Source organism: Pristis pectinata, chromosome 2 (genome assembly GCF_009764475.1).
Source record: "Pristis pectinata isolate sPriPec2 chromosome 2, sPriPec2.1.pri, whole genome shotgun sequence".
Lineage (NCBI taxonomy): Eukaryota > Metazoa > Chordata > Chondrichthyes > Rhinopristiformes > Pristidae > Pristis > Pristis pectinata.
Genome location: NC_067406.1, coordinates 135,861,944 through 135,881,428, shown reverse-complemented (window position 1 = coordinate 135,881,428; position 19,485 = coordinate 135,861,944). Strand labels below are relative to the sequence as shown.

The window sequence follows — 19,485 nt, the reverse complement described above, 5'->3', positions numbered from 1 at the left end:
AATCTAGAGCAATCAAGAGTGACGGGATAGCTCTGAGAGCTGGCACAAACTCAGTGGGCTGAATGGCCTTTTCTATATTGGTTCACCGCATGGATTGTTCTGGTCGCCTCATCATAGAGAGGATGTGGAAGCTTTAGAGAGGGTGCAGAGGAGATTTATCAGGATGTTGCCTGGATTGGAGAGCATGTCTTATGAGGATAGGTTGAGCGAGCTAGGGCTTTTCTCTTTGGAGAGAAGGAGGATGAGAGGTGACTTGATAGAGGTGTACAAGATGATAAGAGGCATAGATCGAGTGGACAGTCAGAGACTTTTTCCCAGGGCGAAAATGGCTAACACGAGGGGGCGTAATTTTAAGGTGATTGGAGGAAGGTATAAGGGGGATGTCAGGGGTAAGTTTTTTTACACAGAGAGCGATGGGTGCGTGGAACGCACTGCCGGCAGAGGTTGTGGGGGCAGATACATTAGGGACATTTAAGAGGCTCTTAGATAGACACATGAATGATAGAAAAATAGGGGCCTATGTGGGAGGGAAGGGTTAGATAGACCTTAGAGCAGGATAAAATGTCGGCACAACATTGTGGGCCGAAGGACCTGTACTGTGCTGTAGTGTTCTATGTTCTATTGTTGCGGCTTAGAATCCTGTGGCTGAAAGGATGGTGGAAGCAGATTCAATAGAAACTTTGAAAAGGGAACATGCAATAGGAAAAGTGATTAGGGGAATGGGGAAATTATACAGAAGTGGAATTAAGTGGATGCCCCTTTCAGAGCTGGTGTAGCTACAATGAACCAAACAGACGCTTTCAGTAGCATATCCATGATATCAAAAATGGAATCTGGACATGTTAATGTTATCAGAATTTCAAACACTGCAACTATAATATACAGCCCTAAAATCCAGAATAACTCCAGGAACTTTCAGCCCACGTGGGAGCAAAGGTAAGGTTCCTGCTCATGCTTGGAGACACAAGAGACTGCAGATACTGGAATCTGGAGCAAAAAACAAACTGCTGAAGGAACTCAGTGGGTCGAGCAGCATCTGTGGAGGGGGAAGGAATTGTCTACGTTTCAAATTGAGATACTGGTATTGGTATTGGTTTATTATTATCACTTGTACAGAGGTACTGTGAAAAACTTGTCTTGGATACCATCCGTACAGATCAATTCATTACACAGTGCATTGAGGTAGTAAGATAAGATATCTTTAATAGTCACATGTACATCGAAACACAGTGAAATGCATCTTTTTGCATGGAGTGTTCCGGGGGCAGCCGCAAGTGTCGCCACACTTCCGGCGCCAACATAGCACGCCCACAACTTCCTAACCTGTATGTCTTTGGAATGTGGGAGGAAACCGGAGCACCCGGAGGAAACCCACGCAGACACAGAGAGAACATACGAACTCCTTACAGACAGTGGCCGGATTTGAACCCAGGTCGCTGGTGCTGTAAAGCGTTACGCCAACCGCTACACTAGAGTCCTGAGGTAATACAAGGTAAAAACAATAACGGAATATAGAGTAAAATGTCATAGCTACAGGGAAGTGCATTGCAGGTAGACAACAAGGTGCAAGGTTAAACATGATACTGCATCAGAACTGATGCAGGGTCTTGACCTGAAATGTCGACAATTCATTTCATTTCCCCACACTGCTCGACCTGCTGAGTTCCTCCAGCAGTTTGTTTGTTGTTCCTGTGCATGCTTGCAGTTTTAAAGGCAAGAGCCATAAATGGGCACTGACCCAGTGTCTGGGCTTTGAATGACATCAGATTGTGAACTGATGCCATTATCGACTGCGTCAGGCTAACAGAATATGGAAGTTCAGCATTACAAAGGAGCCGTGCCAAGGTGATAATTTCATATAGAACGACTGACTTCAAAAGAAAACAAAGGCCATTAAGCAAAGGATATTTCACAAAGGACTTTGTCGGTGGTTTAAATTATTTGCAGTAACTTAGAAGGTGGAAAAGGGCAATTTTGAGAACTGGTAGCAGAAGTGCTGGTTAAAGAAGCTACGAAATTTTCCATCTGAATTGGAATATCAAACACCAAGCGTGATCCCTCCCAATGAGATAGTACATGGATGCACTGAGATACACCAAATGATGTGAATCAATACAGGAAGTACAAAATTAATTTCCAGGCAAGTAGTCTGTCTCAAGAATGAAAAGAGTGGAAGGAAGAATGGCAAATAAATCAGAGCAGACAAAAGTAAAGACGTTCTTGTATCTCATTTGTTGTACAGGGAGAGTTGAAACAAATTGCAATGCCCTCAAAAGAGAACCTGCAGAATGTATCAGAGGATGGTGGGTGCATGGAACGAGCTGCCAGAGGAAGTGGTATAGGTGGGGACAATTAAAAGACATTTAGACAGGTACATGGATAGGAAGGGTTAAGAGATATGTAGGCCAAATGGAGGCAGATAAGGCAGGCAACTTGCACAGCATGGACAAGTTGGGTCAAAGGGCCTGTTTCCGTGCTGTATATTTCCATGCTCTATGACTCTATGACTGATCTCCCTCATTTTTACTGCTATAGTTTCTTTACACACACTGTCAATAGGAGGGGTTTGCTCTAAAAATCAGCTACATGTTGAGGGAGCCCAAACCCAGCAGCCATATATGTGACAGTTGATAGCAATTAGCTATAGGTCTTCAATTTTTAAGTTTAATCTAATCAGAAGCACACAGACCTACTTATAAAACATGTTGTGTTATTACACTGCTAAAATGCTGTGTTGGCAATGTCAGCTGCACATTTTTAAGAACGTAGCTTGCAAAGTGCAGATGTTTGCAAAGACTACTAACTAATCAAATTTGTTTGTGGATAGAGCCGCAAGTCAGTGACGTGATTGAGAACTCAGGGGTGTGGGGGAGAGATGGGAGGTAGTGGTAGTAGAGGGTGGTGGGGAGAAGCAAGCCCAGATGTGTGAAGAACTATACAGCAATGGATGTCGTTGAACGTGCAAGTATTATTTATTGCCATTGCAAATTTAGTTGTGGTTTATTACAGAAACCAAAAGTTGATGTATTTGCCTAAAGGTTTTTTACATAATCAAAAACATTTCTGAGGGACCTGCAAAAGGTCCATTTAAATAGCACAAAGTGGTAAAATCACTCAAAGGCACAAGGCTACTTATAATCTTACATCACTCATTTTGGCTTTACTGGTCCAAACATCTGCATTATGAACGATCCAGGTGTTGGAAACCTTCCAAGGTCAAAATCTTATTGCACAAATTTCCATCAATTAAACAAGTCAGGTACAAACCATGTACCCATAAAGGCAGTTTATTATGGAAACTAAAAGTTAACGTATTTGTCAAAAGACCTCTTACATAAACAAAAATATTTCTTAGGGACCGATGACAGATCCATTTAAATAGTACCTTGAAGTTGTAAAATCATTCAAAAGCAAAAGGCTACTTATATCACTCATATTTACTTCACTGGTCCAAATATCTGCATGACAAATGATCCAGGCATTGTAAACCTTCTAAAATCAAAATCTCATTGCAAAAAATTCCATCAATTAAACAACTGATGTACAAAACAGGTACCCATAAAGATAGTTTATCATGGAAACCAAAAGTTAATGTATTTTCATTACCGGAAATAATGGGTTTTGACCATGCCATGATAACCAAAAACTCATCCCATAAATTAAACAACAATAAAATAATCGAGCTGTAAAGACAGTTAATAATAAATCCAATAAAAACTTATGAAGAAGCTTCTTTACCTAGAGAGTGTTGAGAATGTGGAACTTGGTGCCAGAGGGAGTGGTTGAGGGGATTGATGGCATTAAAGAGAAGCAATGAAGTACATGAGGGAGAAAGGTTCTGTTGAGTGAGATGAGGGACAGGATATATAAGTATTTGGATAGACAGGGTCTGATTAGAGATAGTCAACATGGCTTTGTGCGTGGTACGTCATGTCTAACCAATCTTATAGAGTTTCTTGATGAGTTTACTAAGAAGGTTGATAAAGGAAAGACAGTGAACGTTGTCTACATGGACATTAGCACAGCCTTTGACAAAGCCCCGCATGGGAGTGTGGTCCAGAAGGTTAAGTCACTTGGCATTCAGGATGAAGTAGTCAATTGGATTCAACACTAGCTTAGTCGGAGAAGCCAGAGAGTGGTAGTAGATAGTTGTCTGACTGGAGGCCTGTGACTATTGGTGTGCCACAGGGATCGGTGCTGGGTCTATTGTTTATCATCTATATTAATGACTTAGATGATAATGTGGCAAACTGGATCAGTAAATTTGCAGATGACACCAAGATTGGGGGCATAGTGGACAGTGAGGAAGGCTATCAAAGCTTGCAGCGTGATCTTGACCAGTTAAGTAAATGAGCTGAAAAATGGCAGATGGAATTTAATGCAGACAATTGTGAGGCGTTGCACTTTGAGAGGACAAACCAGGGTAAAACTTTCACAGTGAATGGTAGGGCTCTGAGGTGTGTGGTAGAACAAAGGGACCTGGGAATACAGATCCATAGTTTCTTGAAAGTGGCATCACAGGTAGATTGGGTTGTAAAGAGAGCTTTCGATACTTTGGCCTTCATAAGTCAAGGCATTGAGTACAGGAGTTGGGATGTTACATTGAAGTTGCACAAGGTGTTGGTGAGGCCGAATTTAGAGTATTGTGAGCAGTTCTGGTCACCTACCTACAAGAAAGATATCAATAAGCTTGAAAGAGTGCAGAGAAAATTTACAAGGATGTTGCTGGGACTTGAAGACCTGAGTTATAGGGAAAGGTTAAATAGGTTAGGACTTTATTCCCTGGAGCACAGGAGAATGAGGGGAGATCTTATAGACGTATACAAAATTATGAAGGGTATAGATAGGGTGAATGTATGCAGGCTTTTTCCCCTCAGGTTGGGTGAGACTAGAACGAGAGGTCATAGGTTTAGGGTGAAAGGTGAAATATTTAAGGGGAATCTGAGGGGAAACATCTTCACAGAGTGTGGAACGAACTGCCAGCGGAAGTGGTAGATACAGGTTCAATTGTAACATTTAAGAGAAGTTTGGGTAGGTGCATGGATGGGACGGGTTTGGAGGGATATGGTCTGGGTGCAGGTAGATGGGACTAAGCAGAAGATCAGGTCAGCATGGACTAGGTGGGCTGAAGGGCCTTTTTCTGTGCTGTAGTACTCTATGACTATGAAGTAGGATGGGATTTAGCTCATGAAGCATAAAACAGTGAACACATATAAAAGCAGAAACCATATATTCCAATATAAAAGCTTTCTTAGGGCTACTATCAGAATTTTTTTGCAGCAAGCTATTTTTTGAGAAACTACAAATGGTCCATTCATATAGCACCTTAAAGTAGAAAAACCACTCAAATGCACAAGTCCTACAATCAGATATCTCTCAAGTGCTGGTCAAATAATCCAGTTGTTGCAAACTAAATGCATTCAAATTCACACTGAAACATTGCAGAAACTGCCATGAATTAAACAGTTGAGCTGCAAGTTGGCTACTCAGAATGGACACGGTCACACTGTAATTCATTAAGAAGGCAAACATCTCTCGATAACCTTTGACCCTTTCTATAAAGATTAGTGTGCTCAACGTTTAGGCAGGTTTCTGACTGAGAGGTGTTCAATCAAAATCTCGCGGATGGTAGCCTTGCACCACTGGCTCCTAAGCCAAGCACATACAACTCATTCCACATACTCACCATACTGCGTGAAAAAGTTGCCCCTCAGGTCCTATTAAATTTTTCCCCTCTAACCCTAAATCTATGCCCCCTAGTTTTGGACTCCCCTACCCTGGGGAAAAGGCTGTTACCGTCCATGTTACCTATGCCTCTCCTAATTTTAAACATTTCCATAAGGTTGTCCCTCATTCTCCTACATTCCAAGGATTAAAGACCTAGCCTGGCCAACCTCTCCCTGTAACTCAGGCCCTCTAGTCCTGACAAAATCCTCATAAATCTTTTCTGCACTCTTTCCAGTTTAACTACATCTTTCCTATAACAGGGTGACCAAAACTGTACACAGGACTCCAAGCGTGGCCTCACCAACGACTTATACAACTACAACATAATGTCCCAACTCCTATACTCAATTGCCCTGACTGATGAAGGTCGGCATGCTAAACGCCTTTTTCACCACCCCATCTACCTGTGAGGCCGCTTTCAATGAGCTATGCACTTGTACTCCTAGATCCTTCTGTTTGTACAACACTCCCCTGGGGCCCTACCGTTCACTGTGAAAGTCTTACCCTCATTTGTCTTCGCAAAATGCAACACCTTGCACTTATCCAAGTCGTAGAGTCATACAGAGTGGAAATAGGCCATTCGGCCTACCACGTCCTTGCTGACCAGTGGGCACCTCTCCATTTTAATCCATCTTCCACCATTTGGCCTTCAATGCCTAGGCAATTCAAGTGCATGTTTACACACTTATTAAACACTGTCAGTGTCTCTGCTTCCACCTGTCTCTCAGGCAGTATGTTCCAGGTACTCACCACTCCCTGGGTGAAGAAGATCCCCCTCAGATCCCCTCTAAACCCCTTCCCCTTTACATAAGATGAAGCCAGCTCAGAGTAGGTCTAGAGATGGAATACCCACCCACAAGGCACCCACAGTAATTCCAGGAGCACAGCGCGTGGACTTGAGCGGTCCTTACCTGGACTGTACCCTGACTTCTCATGGCCCAGCTGTCCCCAGATGTTGGAGCCACATGTGTAGACACTTCCGTCTTGCAAAACGAAAGCCGTATGGTATCGCCCGCAGGCCACTTCCCGCACGGTTTTACTGCTGAAGAACGAGGAGGTCCTGGGCTGGGCGACTATGTTTTCATGTCCCTCACCCAAGCCAAGCTGTCCCAAACTAGCATGGCCCCAGCACAACACCTGCACTTTTGAAGCCATGGTGTTCACAGTTCTCCTGCAACGTAGAGAGGAGGGAGAGAAAAGTTAGACATATGTGATACACACAGTCAGTTTTGGAATAAAATTCAAACCCAGGCTGGGGATCAGCCAACTTAAAGCAGCTAACGTCATCAAGGACCCCTCCCACCCCGGACATTCTCTCTCCTCCCCTCTCCTGTTGGGCAGAAGATACAAAGGCTTGGGAACACGTACCACCAGACTGAAACACATCTTCTATCTCGGTGTTATCAGACTCTTGAATGGACCTCTCATATGCTAAATGATGAACTCTTGATTTCCCAATCTACCTTGTTGTGGCCCTTGCACTTTATTTGTCTACCAGTACCGCACTTTCTCTGTAACTGTAGCACGATATTCTGCATTCTGTTTTCTTTTGTACTAGCTCAATGCACTATGTATGGCACGATCTGTCTGACCGGCATGCAAACAAGAGCTTTTCACTGTATTTCAATGCGACAATAATAAACCAATACCAATACCACGTGCAGACTTTCCCTGATAACTACCCAAAGCTGAACCAGACAGATCACAATGGAGACACAAGAGATTGCAGATGCTGGAATCTGGAGCAACAATCTGCTGGAGGAACTCAGCGGGTTCTGATGCAAGGTTTCAACCCGAAACGTCGACAATTCCTTTCCTCCCACAGATGCTGCTCGACCTGCTGAGTCCCTCCAGCAGATCGTTGCTCCAGAGAGATCACAACTTTGGTGTTTGATACCAAGGTGAGTAGCTTACCACCAACAAATCCTCTTTCCATCCAGTGGCAATGCCCAGCTTCACATTGCCTTAGCTCAGCTGCTGCTGAAGCCAGTAGACTTCACTATTCCAATGCTCTCCTAGCTGATGTCTACCCACATGAAACTTGGGCTCATCCAGAGCTTTGCTGCCCATATCCTTTGTCACACATAGTTCCATTCATCCATTAGCCCTTGCTGACCTTCACTGGCTCCTAAATAAGCAATGCCTCAGTTTTAAAGTTCTAGCATTTGTTTTCAAATCTGTCCATGGTCTCAAAGTTCCATATTATCCTGTAGCCCTACAACTCCCCAAGAACTCCAGCTAATACTAGCCTCTTGGGCGTCCCTGATTTTCGTGACCTTGCTTTTAGTTACATTAACCTTAATATGTGAAATTAGTTCAATTTTCATGGCATTTATGTCCTGGCCATGACAATAAATTTTAACTAAATTTTGTACCCAACCAGCTGATGCTTCTTAAAATCCACCTCTTTATCCAGACTTTGAGCCTCAACTAACTTGGTCTCAAATTTTTGTTTGATAACATTGTTGTTAAGAGCATTGTGATATTTTATCTTGTTAAGGTCACTGTATAAGTCCAAATTACTGTTATAACAATTTCATCAGGGATTTCAATGTGTTCTGAAAATATATTGTGCATTACTTAACAGACATTTGAATGGAATCTTGTTCTTTTAAAAATAATTGTACATTGAGACCAGGAAAGAGGAATCTGCATTTACAAAGTTTTTTTTACTAGCATCAGGACATCTCAAAATGACTTATAGCCAACATATAATTTTCAACAGTCTTTTTCCTATTGGGATCAAGAATAACATATCAATTCCAGTTTTATGGGGTCAGTGCTGACTGCGACTGATGAGACCAATTTGGGAACCAGGGAGTCTTGCACAGATGGGACAGGGGGCACCTGATGTTTGGTGGGTGGGGGTTGCAGAGGCAGGTGGGTGGTTTGTGAGATAGTGTGCTCCTTCCCTCACTTATAAAGGGTTTCTGTGTGCTCCTGATCCATGGACTCAATAATATCCCACATAATCCTTCTCTACTTTTTTCAAGGAAACTTTTGAGGACATCCTTGAATCTTTCCCTCCGCCCATTTAGTAATCCTGTCATGTGACAGGGCTCGGAATAGAGCGTCTGTTTTGGAAGTCCAGTGTCGGCCACGATAAAATCAAAAAGGCCAAATCTCAACCAAAAATATCAAGGCCTCAGAAGCAGACGGTTTCCCTAATGAAGTTACAAAACTTGGGGGAGGAATCCACAATCTCATCATCCACATCTGGGAAACCTTAGAGAAACCATGATCATGACAACCTACAAGGAAGGAGGCAAGTCTAGAACATAGAACTACAGTATAGTACAGGCCCTTCAGCCCACAATGTTGTGCCAACATTTTATCCTGCTCTAAGATCTATCGAACCCTTCCCTCCCACATGGCCCCATATCTTTCTATCATTCATGTGCCTATCTAAGAGCCTCTTAAATGTCCCTAATGTATCTGCCCCCACAACCTCTGCAGGCAGTGTGTTCCACGCACCCACCACTCTCTGTGTAAAAAACTTACCCCTGTCATGCCCCTTATACCTTCCTCCAATCACCTTAAAATTATGTCCCCTCGTGTTAGCCATTGTCGCCCTGGGAAAAAGTCTCTGACTGTCCACTCGATGGTGGTAAGTCTGATAAGTGGTAAGTGGTAAGTCCACCAGTCTGATGGTAGTAACCACAGAGAGGCCTCACATGAGGGAAAGTCATCAACATGGTTCTCCTCAACTGCCTCCTCCCAGTATTCAAAGAGCCACTCATCATTCTGTCCGTCTAGAGGCACAGTGAAAGTGATCTTCACCATGCAACAATGCCAAGAGAAATGCAGGGAGCAGCACCTGCCATTATACATGGCCTTTGTCGACTTAAAGCCTTTTGACTCCACCAACTGTGTAGCACTCTCCTTAAATGTGGTTGCCGCCAAAAATTCGCCTCCATCTTACATTGCGCAAGTCATATCATAACTAACTGGGCTACAAAACAGAAGTAATCTCAGTGAAGCCTGGGGTCAAACAAGGCTGAGTCAGTCCCCCAACACTTTCTCCCAGCAATGCTGCACTTCACCTGAAACAGACTTTCCATGAAAGTGCAGCTCAAAAGTAATAGTTCAACCTATGGCCACTATATTACAGAAACAGGGCCATCAGAACCTCAGCAGTTGCGCCGAAGTACGCAGATGACTCTTGCTTTTGCACATGCTCGGAAGGCAATCTCCAAACCAATATCAACTCATTGAGTGAAGCATATGAGAGGACAGATGCTGCTCTTGTGAAGAGCTTCTGTAACTCGATATTGCTCTACATACTTCTCCACTTTGAGCCGTCTTGGGCCAGAGATACGGACCACCTCTTGCACTACCATAGACTTGTCTCTGTTTTTTTTGCACCAATGTCTTGTTTCGCACAATCTTTTTCTTCACTGTCATGTATAGTTTATGTTCTGTTGTCTGACTCTATGTGCGTGTAATGCTACTGCAAGCAAGTTTTTCATTGTACCTGTACCTCACCATACTTGTGCATAATAAACTCAGTGACTTGACTTGATCCCAACGTTCAGGTTCTCGATCAGCCTGCTCCCAATACTTAACATCACCCTCCGCAATAAAGGTTCCTTGCGAGACTCTGGAAAACAAGGACCACCTTTCATATCTTGGGAGCCACCTCCCAGCAAAGGCAGACATCGGTGATGAAACTTAACATCACCTTCAATGTACCAGCACAGTCCTCAGTTGATTGAAGAAAAGGATATTTGAAGATCAAGACCTTGGATCTCAGATCTGTCACAAACCTCATGGTGTACCAGGCCGCAGTGATCCCTGCTTTCTGAGTGCTTCTGATTACCTACATCAGGCACCTCAAGACACCAGAAAGACACTGCCAACACTGTCTCCACAAAACCCTTTCAGTTCACTGGAAGGATAAGCAAACATCATAGTCAATATTGCAGTGTTGGAAACGTGTCTGGGTTATATAGGCGATTTCTAGGGATTGAGTAAGTGAAAAATACTGAGCAAAATACCAGGGTGAAAATCTTTTACATTCACTTGAGAGGGCAGACTATATAAAATATCCAAAACTTTGGCATAAAGCTCATTTTGGAGGATTCTTCATCAAAGATTAGATGCAGGAAAGCACTCATTTTGTTTTAACTATGAGAGGAAATAGGAGTTTGATTCTGCTGAATGGGGTTCGTGTCCTATAGTTCACTAGCCAGGCAATAACTATGAAGCTTGTCCTCTCCTCCCACCAAATGCCTATCCTCCCAACCTAAGCTTCTCGTCATTTGCAGCACTTGACATAGAATGGACCAAACAAGAAAATTATTCCAATTCACTAACTGATTGAGTCCCAATAAAATACTTTTGAGACACAAACCACATAAAAGCGACATTTTAATATCTGCCTTTCCAAGCTTTCCCCAGTTATAACAACTTGTGCTTAAATGGCATTTTACATACAAAGGACAGCACAGTGTTGCAGCAGTTGGACTAACAATCCTTCCTACTGAGAAACAACTCCTTATCATTCTTCCCAAAAATCATTAAAGGCAATGCACTCACACTATTCTTCTCAATTAGGGAAGGCCCCCCTCAAAATTCCAAAATGCAGAATACAAAATACATAGATCCCTCCAAATTAACAGTGCATGCCCTCTGTCACTCTGTACAGTCAGTGCTGAGATCAGTAGACATTGAGGGAGTCAGAAAGTATATGGATTAGGCAGGAACAGGGAGTTGAGACCCAGGATCAGCCATGATCTTACTGCAGTATCAAGCACTGTATCACCCTGAAAAATATCCATTTTTAAAAAAGTTTCTTTACGTTAGCTTTCACCTTAAACATGTGGATGTTCACGTCCTTATCCAGCATGCATTAACATATTTAAAAGTTGTGCTCCTTCCTTCTCTTCCTTGAGTACCTGTTAACGGGATTGGCTGCTCGGCTCGCTGAGGTCATCACAGCCACAGGTGATAGGGACAGGCTTGAATTGATGCCTGACAGCACCAGACATTGGAAAAGAGTGAGATCTCAACACAGACCACTAGATTTTTGTGGCCCACTTTTTTTAAGGTCTAAGCCACTTCACCTCTGTTAAATTCCCAGCTATTTTTTTTCTGTATTTCATTCATCAGTGAAGATAAAGAAAAATAAAAGACACAAAACAAGAAAAAGACTTGCCATTAGATAATGCCATTCATTATCTCAGACTCCATCAGAAAACAGAACACCCAAATTAAATACCCTTAAACACTCGAGAAGCTCAGTACCACACAGGACATAGCAGCCTGCTTGATAGGCACCCCATCCACAACCATTCACTCACTCCACCTCTGACGCACAGCAAGAGCAGCTTGTACCATCTACACTGCAGCAACTCACCAAGACTTCTTAGACAGCAGCTTCTAAACTCACAGGATCTACCAGCCAGAAGGACAAGGGAAGCAAAAGCACGGGGAACAACCACCAGCTGGAAGTCACCCTCCAAGCCACACACCGTCGTGACTTGGAAATATGTTGCCGTTCCTTCACCGTTGCTGGGTCAAAATCCTGGAACATCCCCCCTAACAGTATTGTGTGTATACCCACACCTCAAGGACTGCAGCAGTTTAAGAAGGCAGCTCACCACCACCTTATCAAGGGCAACAAGGGATGGGCAACAAATGCTGGCTTGTCCATTGAATGAATATGAAAAAAAAAGGTCAATCATTGTTGTAAAGTGGCTTTCTTACACCGAACAAGGTCCCATAATGACCAGATATCCCACCTGATGGATTTCCACATCGCAGGATCTAAAGCAAATTTGGTGGGTTGGGATTGCAGAGAGGTGGTGAAAGTGATGAGCAGAAGGTAAAGCTTCCAACTCATTTTAAAAAAATCCTCCTTAGATCACTGCATTAAAACAAATGTGTATCTGATTTAGTGATCCTGGCAATTTCCGTGAACTAGAGAACGTTCTGTTCAGACTGTATGCCAGCTGTGCTTCGGTGAGTCACACTCTTGTTTCTTGAATCAGGAGGTTGTGAGCTTGGGTATTGCTCCTGAGACTTGAGCACAAAGAGCTAAACCAGCACTTCAGTGCAGTGTTGGGGATGCACCACTCTGCCAGAAGTGCTGCCCTTCAGATAAAACCTTCAACCCAGTCTCTGTTTGCTGTCTGAGACAGACATTAAAGACTCCATGGCACTTTCTCACGCATCCCCAATACCGATCCCTCAGACAATACCATTGAAAATATGTTATCTTGTCAACATCACATTGCTCTTTAGGAGAGCTTTCTGTGTCTAAATTGACTGATAGGTTTCCGACATTATACAACAGTGACTTCAGAGTACCTCAGGACCCATATTAATGAAGGTCTTTAACTCAACCATTGGGTCAATCACACTCTAGATGTTGTGCTACAATTGGTGACATGTCAACTGAGACTCTTTCACCAATGAAACACAACTACAAGGAGTGAGGCACATCATGAAGGAGTCATGTAATGAGGCGCAGTAGTGTTTGTGTTATTGAACTCAAGGACACCCAGAGAGATAGTTCAAATCCCACCACAGAAGCAGCCAAGTAAGTAAAATTCAATTAAATAAATCTGGAATAAAAAGCTCAACGTTTCAGAAACAGCTTCTTCCCCTCCATCAGATCTCTGAATGGTCCATGAACCCATGAACACTACCCCATTATTCCTCTTTTGCACTGTTTGTTTACTTTTGCAACTTATAGTATTTTTTATGTTTTTATGTCTTGCATTGTACTGCTGCTGACAAAACAACAAATTTCATGAGATATGTCAGTGACAATAAATCTGATTCTGATTCTGATTCTGATTCTGATCCTGATCAGCAGTGGTGACTGTGACAAAGTCAGATCTGATTCACCACTGTCCCTTAAAGATGGAAATTGGCCCATCCTTTTCACATCTGGTCTCTATGTGATTCCAGACACACAATGATGCAGCTGATTCTTCCAACAGCCACTTAATTCATGAGTCAGCATAAGCAACAAACACTGGCCTTCCAGAGGTACTTACATCCCGTGAATGGACGTGTAAAGATAGGGGTGAGGGTGTCCACTTGTCCCTAACTGGGACACAGCAGTTCTCAGGCCACCAGTCCTGATGTAGGGGTTTTGACCCAAAATGCCAACAATTCCTCCACAGTATGGCATACCTCATTACAGCAACATTATGACCACTTTGCACCTCAATGGACTTCGGGTTTTTTTTTGTTCTAATTTGTGTTCTTTCTTGGATAATTTTGTATAATTTACATTTAATTTGTTTTTCTTGTGAATGTTATGTCTCTGGTGCTATGTGCCTGTGATGCCGCTGCAAGTAAGTTGCTCATTGCACCTGTGCATTCACATACTTGCACAGATGACAATAAACTCAACTTTGACTTTGAGATACACACACAAAATGCTAGAGGAACTCAACGGGTAAGGCAGCATCTATGGAGGGAGGTGAACAGTCAACGTTTCGGGTCGGGAGCCTTCATCAGGACAGAGCATGAGCTGGCGGGTGATAGGTGAATCCAGAAGAGGGGGGAAGGTAGGTCAGTGGGGAACGGTGGGGGCGGGGGAATGAGAATGATGTAAGAAGCCGGGAGGTGATAGGTGGAAGAGGCAAAGGGCTGAAGAAGATGGAACCTGATAGAGGAGAGGACAGTAGACCATGGAATGAGGGAAGGAGGTGGGCAATCTGAGGGAGGGTGATGGGTGATGGGCAGGTCGTGAGGGCAGGTAAGGGGAAAGAAAAGGGGTAAATGGGCCAGATAGATAAGGAAAAACAAAGGGGGGGCTGTTGTTCCTCTAATCTGCGTCTAGCCTTAACTTGGCAGTAGAGGAGGCCATAGACAGACATGTCAGTGTGTAGGAATGGGAAGTGGAATTAAAATGGCTGGCCACTGGGACATCATGGCTGTTATGACAGACGGAGCGAAGGTGCTCTTTGAGATGCTGCCCAACCCACTGAGTTCGTAGCACTATTACAGCGCCAGTAACCCGGGTTCAATTCCAGCCACTGTCTGTAAGGAGTTTGTACATTCTCCCCGTTTCTGCATGGGTTTCCTCCGGGTGCTCCGGTTTCCTCCCACATTCCAAAGACATACAGGCTAGGAAGTTGTGGGCATGCTATGTTGGCGCTGGAAGCATGGCAACACTTGTGGGCTGCCCCCAGAACATTCTACGCAAAAAGATGCATTCACTGTGTGTTTCGATGTACATGTGACTAATAAAGATATCTGATCTTGTCTTACCTGCAGTCTCGTGTCTCAAACTTATCCTGTACTTACTGCTACAGTGAGAATGTGACATGATTATGATATTAAATATTTGCCTCAAATATGTGCTGGATTAAAATTGTGACCCAAGTGAAGATTATTTTGCATTAACTGACGTGTGCCTTCCATTGCCAGGGCTTGAGGGACTGAGTTATAGGGAGAGGTGAGACAGGCTAGGCCTTTACTCTTTAGCATGTAGGAGATTGAGGGGTGATCTCATAGAGGTATATAAAATCATGAGGGGCATAGGTGGGGTGAACACTCTTTTTTCCAGGTTTGGGAAATCTAAAACTAGAGGACATAGTTTTAAGGTTGGAGGTGGAAGGTTTAATAAGAACCTGAGGGACAAACTTTTTTTACACAGCGGGTGGTAGATATATGGAACCAGCTGCCAGAGGAAGTGGGTGAGGCAGGTAGACACATTTAAGAAGTAAGTGGACAGGTCTATGGATGACAGGAGTTTAGAGGGATATGGGCCAAGTGCTGGGAAATGGGATTAAGCTTGTATATACATCTTGGTTGGCGTGGACAAGAATGGACTGAAGGGCCTTTTTCCATGCTCTACGAGGATGAAGTTCTGGCCACAGCTCTGGAAAACAAATTAAAACAGCAATATAATATGCAAGCCTACATTACCCAAGATGTGACTCAGGAAAATTCAGTGAGACCTGCTCTTACATGTTACCTCCACAACCTCAGGACATAGTGACGTAAGAAAAAGGAGTCAGTCATTCAGCTGTTCCAACTTTCAGTGTAATCATGGCTAACCACCTTTCTCAACACCACCTGTCCTATCCCCATATCCAATGATCTCTCCCGTTTGAATTAAATCAACAATTGAGCCTTCACAGCCCTCCAAGGTAGAGAATGCCAAAGGCCCATCACCCTTGAGTGAAGAAATTTCTCCCCATTTGTCCTAAGTGGCCTATGTAGGGGCACCTCAAGGCTGCGTGCTCAGACCCCTGCTCTACTCCCTATACCCACATGACTGTGTGGCTAAGCACAGCTCCTATGCCATATATAAATTCGCCAATAACACCACTGTTGTTGGATGAATCACAGGTGGTGATGGATCAGCATATCGAAGCAAGATAGGACATCTGCTTGAGTGGTGTCACAACAACAACGTCAGTAAAACTAAGGAAATGATTGCTGGCTTCGGGAGGGGAAGAAGGGCAAACAATCGCCAGTCTACATTGGGGGATTGGCGGTGGAGAGGGTCAGCAGCTTTAAATTCCTGGGCGTTAATATATCGGATGACCTGTCCTGGACCAAACACATAGATGCAAACACAAGGAAGGTTGCCAGCATCTTTACTTTCTTAGAAGGTTTCGGAGTTTTGGCATGTCACCAAACATTCCAACAAATTTCAACAGATGTACTGCTGAAAGTATCCTGACTGGTTGCACCATGGTGTGGTATACCAATTCGAATGCACAGGAGTGTAAGAAGCTGCAGAGGCTAGTGGACTCAGCCCAACACATCACAGGAACATCCCTCCCCACCATCAGTAATACTTACATGAGACACTGCCTCAAGGCAGCAAAAATCCATCATTAAAGATTCCCACCATCTGGAACTTCTCAAACCAGGGGACACAGCCTCCCCATATTTATCCTGACAAGCCCGCTAACAATTTTCAATGAGCTTGCCTCTCATTCTTCTACTCTCAGTACAGATTGACTCTATTCAGTCTCTCTGCATATGACAAGAGCTGCCATCACAGGAACCAGTCTGGTGATGTTTGTTGCACTCCTTCTCTAGAACGTAAGGAGTCCAAATTACTCTGGTGTGGTCCGACCAAGGATCTACATAATTGTAGTAAGTTGTACTCTTGTACTCAAATCTTCTGTCAATAAAGGCCAATGTACCACTTATCTCCTAATTGTCTTCTGCAGCAATATTTCCACGCAGTAAGACTCCTATAATCTGTTATCCGATTGTTCGGAAATCCTGATTGTTTGTCATCTGGCTCACTTGGTCCCATGCTTCCTTTGAACTCACAGGGACCCAGACCAATTCACCTTTTAAACTCACCAGTGCTATATTCCCGCACTCCCTTTGAACTCACCAGGTTTTGTTTCCTGCACTCCCGTTAAACTCACCGGGTTGTTCACCGAAAAATTTATTACACTACCGTGTAACATCTGACAAAAAGAATTAAAAGTGTGTTGGGATATCAATAGGAGCAAAATCCAAGAATCTGGAAAATCTACCAGTCACCACCATCAAAGCCCCAATGATGCCAGAATATCAGGGTTTATTGTAGAATAGCATTGTTGTAGAGACATAGAATATCTACAGCACAGAGACAGGTCCTTTGGCCCAACTTTCCCATGCCAACCGAGATGTCTATCCGAGCTAGTCCCATTTGCTTGTGTTTGGCTCATATCCCTGTAAAGCTTTCTTATCCATGTACCTGTCCAAACATCTTTTAAACATTGTAATTATACCCGCTTCTACAGCTTCCTCTGGCAGCTTGTTCCATATACCCACCACCCTCTGTGTGAAAAACTTGCCCCTCAAGTCCCGTTTAAATCTTTCCCCTCTCACCTTAAACTTATGTCCTCTAGTTTCAGACTCCCCTGCCCTGGGGAAAAGAATGTGACCATCCATCTTATCTATGCCCCTGATGACTTTATATAACCCGATAAGATCACCCCTCAGCATCCTAAGCTCCAGGGAAAAAAGTGCCAGTCTCTCCCTATAGCTCAAGTCCTCCAATCTGGGTAATATCCTCGTGGATCTTTTCTGCACCTTTTCCAGCTTAATGATGTCCTTCCTATAGCTGGGTGACCAGAACTGCATGCAATACTCCAAGTGTAGCCTCACCAAAGACTTGTACAAGACGTCCCAACTCCTGACCCATGAAGGCCAGCGTGCCAAACGCCCTCTTCACCATTCTGTCTACCTGTGTCCTCACCTTCAGGGAACTATGTAACTGTACCCCTCAGTCTCTCTGTTCTACAAGAGTCTCCAGGGCTCTACTATTTACTGTGTAATCCCTGCCTGAGTTTAACTTATCAAAGGGCAACACCTCGCACTTGTCCGAGCTAAATTCTATCTGCTATTCTTTGGCCTGCTTCCCCAGATCATCAAGGTCCTGTTGTAATCTCAGACAATCTTGTTCACTGTTAGAAACCTCGAAGATGTTACACCTAGTCCCCTCATTCAAATTGTTTAGATTAATTGTGAATACCTTGGGACCCAAGCAGCGATCATTGTGGCACCCAACTTGCCACTGCCTGCCAACCAAAGAAGGACACATCAACTCCTGCTCTGTCTCTCTGAACGGTTCCCTTATACAATGAGATGGCCTCTGACCTCACGATCTACGTTGTTGTGACCTTGCACCTTATTGCACTGCACTTTCTCTGTAGCTGTGACACTTTACTCTGCACTGTTATTGTTTTTACCTGCACTACCTCAATGCACTCTGTACTAAACCAATGTAACTGCACCGTGTAATGAATTGACCTGTCCGATGGGTATGCAAGACAAGCTTTTCACTGTGCCTCAGTACAATTGACCAATACCAATACCAATCCAACTCCCAATCTACATTAGATTTCTTCTAATTCCAAGTGTTCTAACTTGGTTCAGCAATCTCTGTGCGATCTTAATGACAGCTTTCCAAAAATCCCAATACACCATATCTACTAGTTTCCCCTCACCTCAAATACCTCATCAGTCCCTGTCGGCTCATATTATGACTTTAGATCACCTCCTTCACAATAGATTTCAGCATTTTGCTCACTACTGATGTTAGATGGCAGCTAACTGCCTGTTTTCTCTCTCCTTTTCTTAAGTTGCGAGTCACGGTACGTAACCATCTGACAGCCGGTTTCTTATCAAGTGCTGTCAAGTAGGAAGTGAGGCAGCAATTCGTGGACAGTAATGTCCTACAAACGGCAGTGACACAGTCGACCAGATCGTCTGTTTACAATGTCAGTCGGGGACTGAGTTTTTGATAGGACTTTGGGAAGAGGCCTCTCTTCTTCAGGCACAGGATCTTTCACATACAAATAGGGCCCTCATTTAAAAGGTGGCCCCTCTGACAATGCAGCCCTCCCTCAATGATGCCTTTGGGAGTATCAAACTGCATCAGGGAGCTCGATTTTCTGGAGGGCCGGAATCATCATCCCAGGATCTCCCGACTCGAGGAGTGTTCAGACCCATGACCTTCCAAGAGAAGGCGTTGGTGATGAACGTGTGGCAGAAAATAGAGATTGAACAAGCAGAGCACGCCCTGTATTGTGACAACTTTGCTGCCCCGAAAGCACTGTGTGAGAAAGCAGAGCAGGAAGTGGGTCTGATCATTGCTACAAAGTTACCTGAATGTTGCTGTTTTCTGGTGGCGAATTGTTACCAGCGGGGAGAGCCCGGAGGTGTTTGCAAACACTGCGCCCGCTTCGGAGACGGTGGGCAAAGCTGCCGCCAGCGGCTGCCGGCCGCCTTTGATCCCCGGGGATGAGTGACAGCCCGCACCTGTCAATCACTCGC

At 44.0% G+C, this 19,485-nt stretch overlaps 1 protein-coding gene across 1 annotated transcript in view; it reads right to left on the bottom strand.

Annotated features, from left to right (window-relative positions):
• LOC127567262 (probable E3 ubiquitin-protein ligase HERC3) overlaps positions 1-19,485 on the bottom strand; it is a 55,090-nt gene extending 35,605 nt beyond the window's left edge. The window contains exons 1-2 of the mRNA XM_052009945.1: positions 19,317-19,485; positions 6,639-6,898 (exon numbers count right to left, since the gene is read on the bottom strand). Coding sequence (XP_051865905.1) covers positions 6,639-6,882 — 244 coding nt within the window. The 5' untranslated portion in view covers positions 6,883-6,898; positions 19,317-19,485. The remainder of the gene's footprint in view (positions 1-6,638; positions 6,899-19,316) is intronic.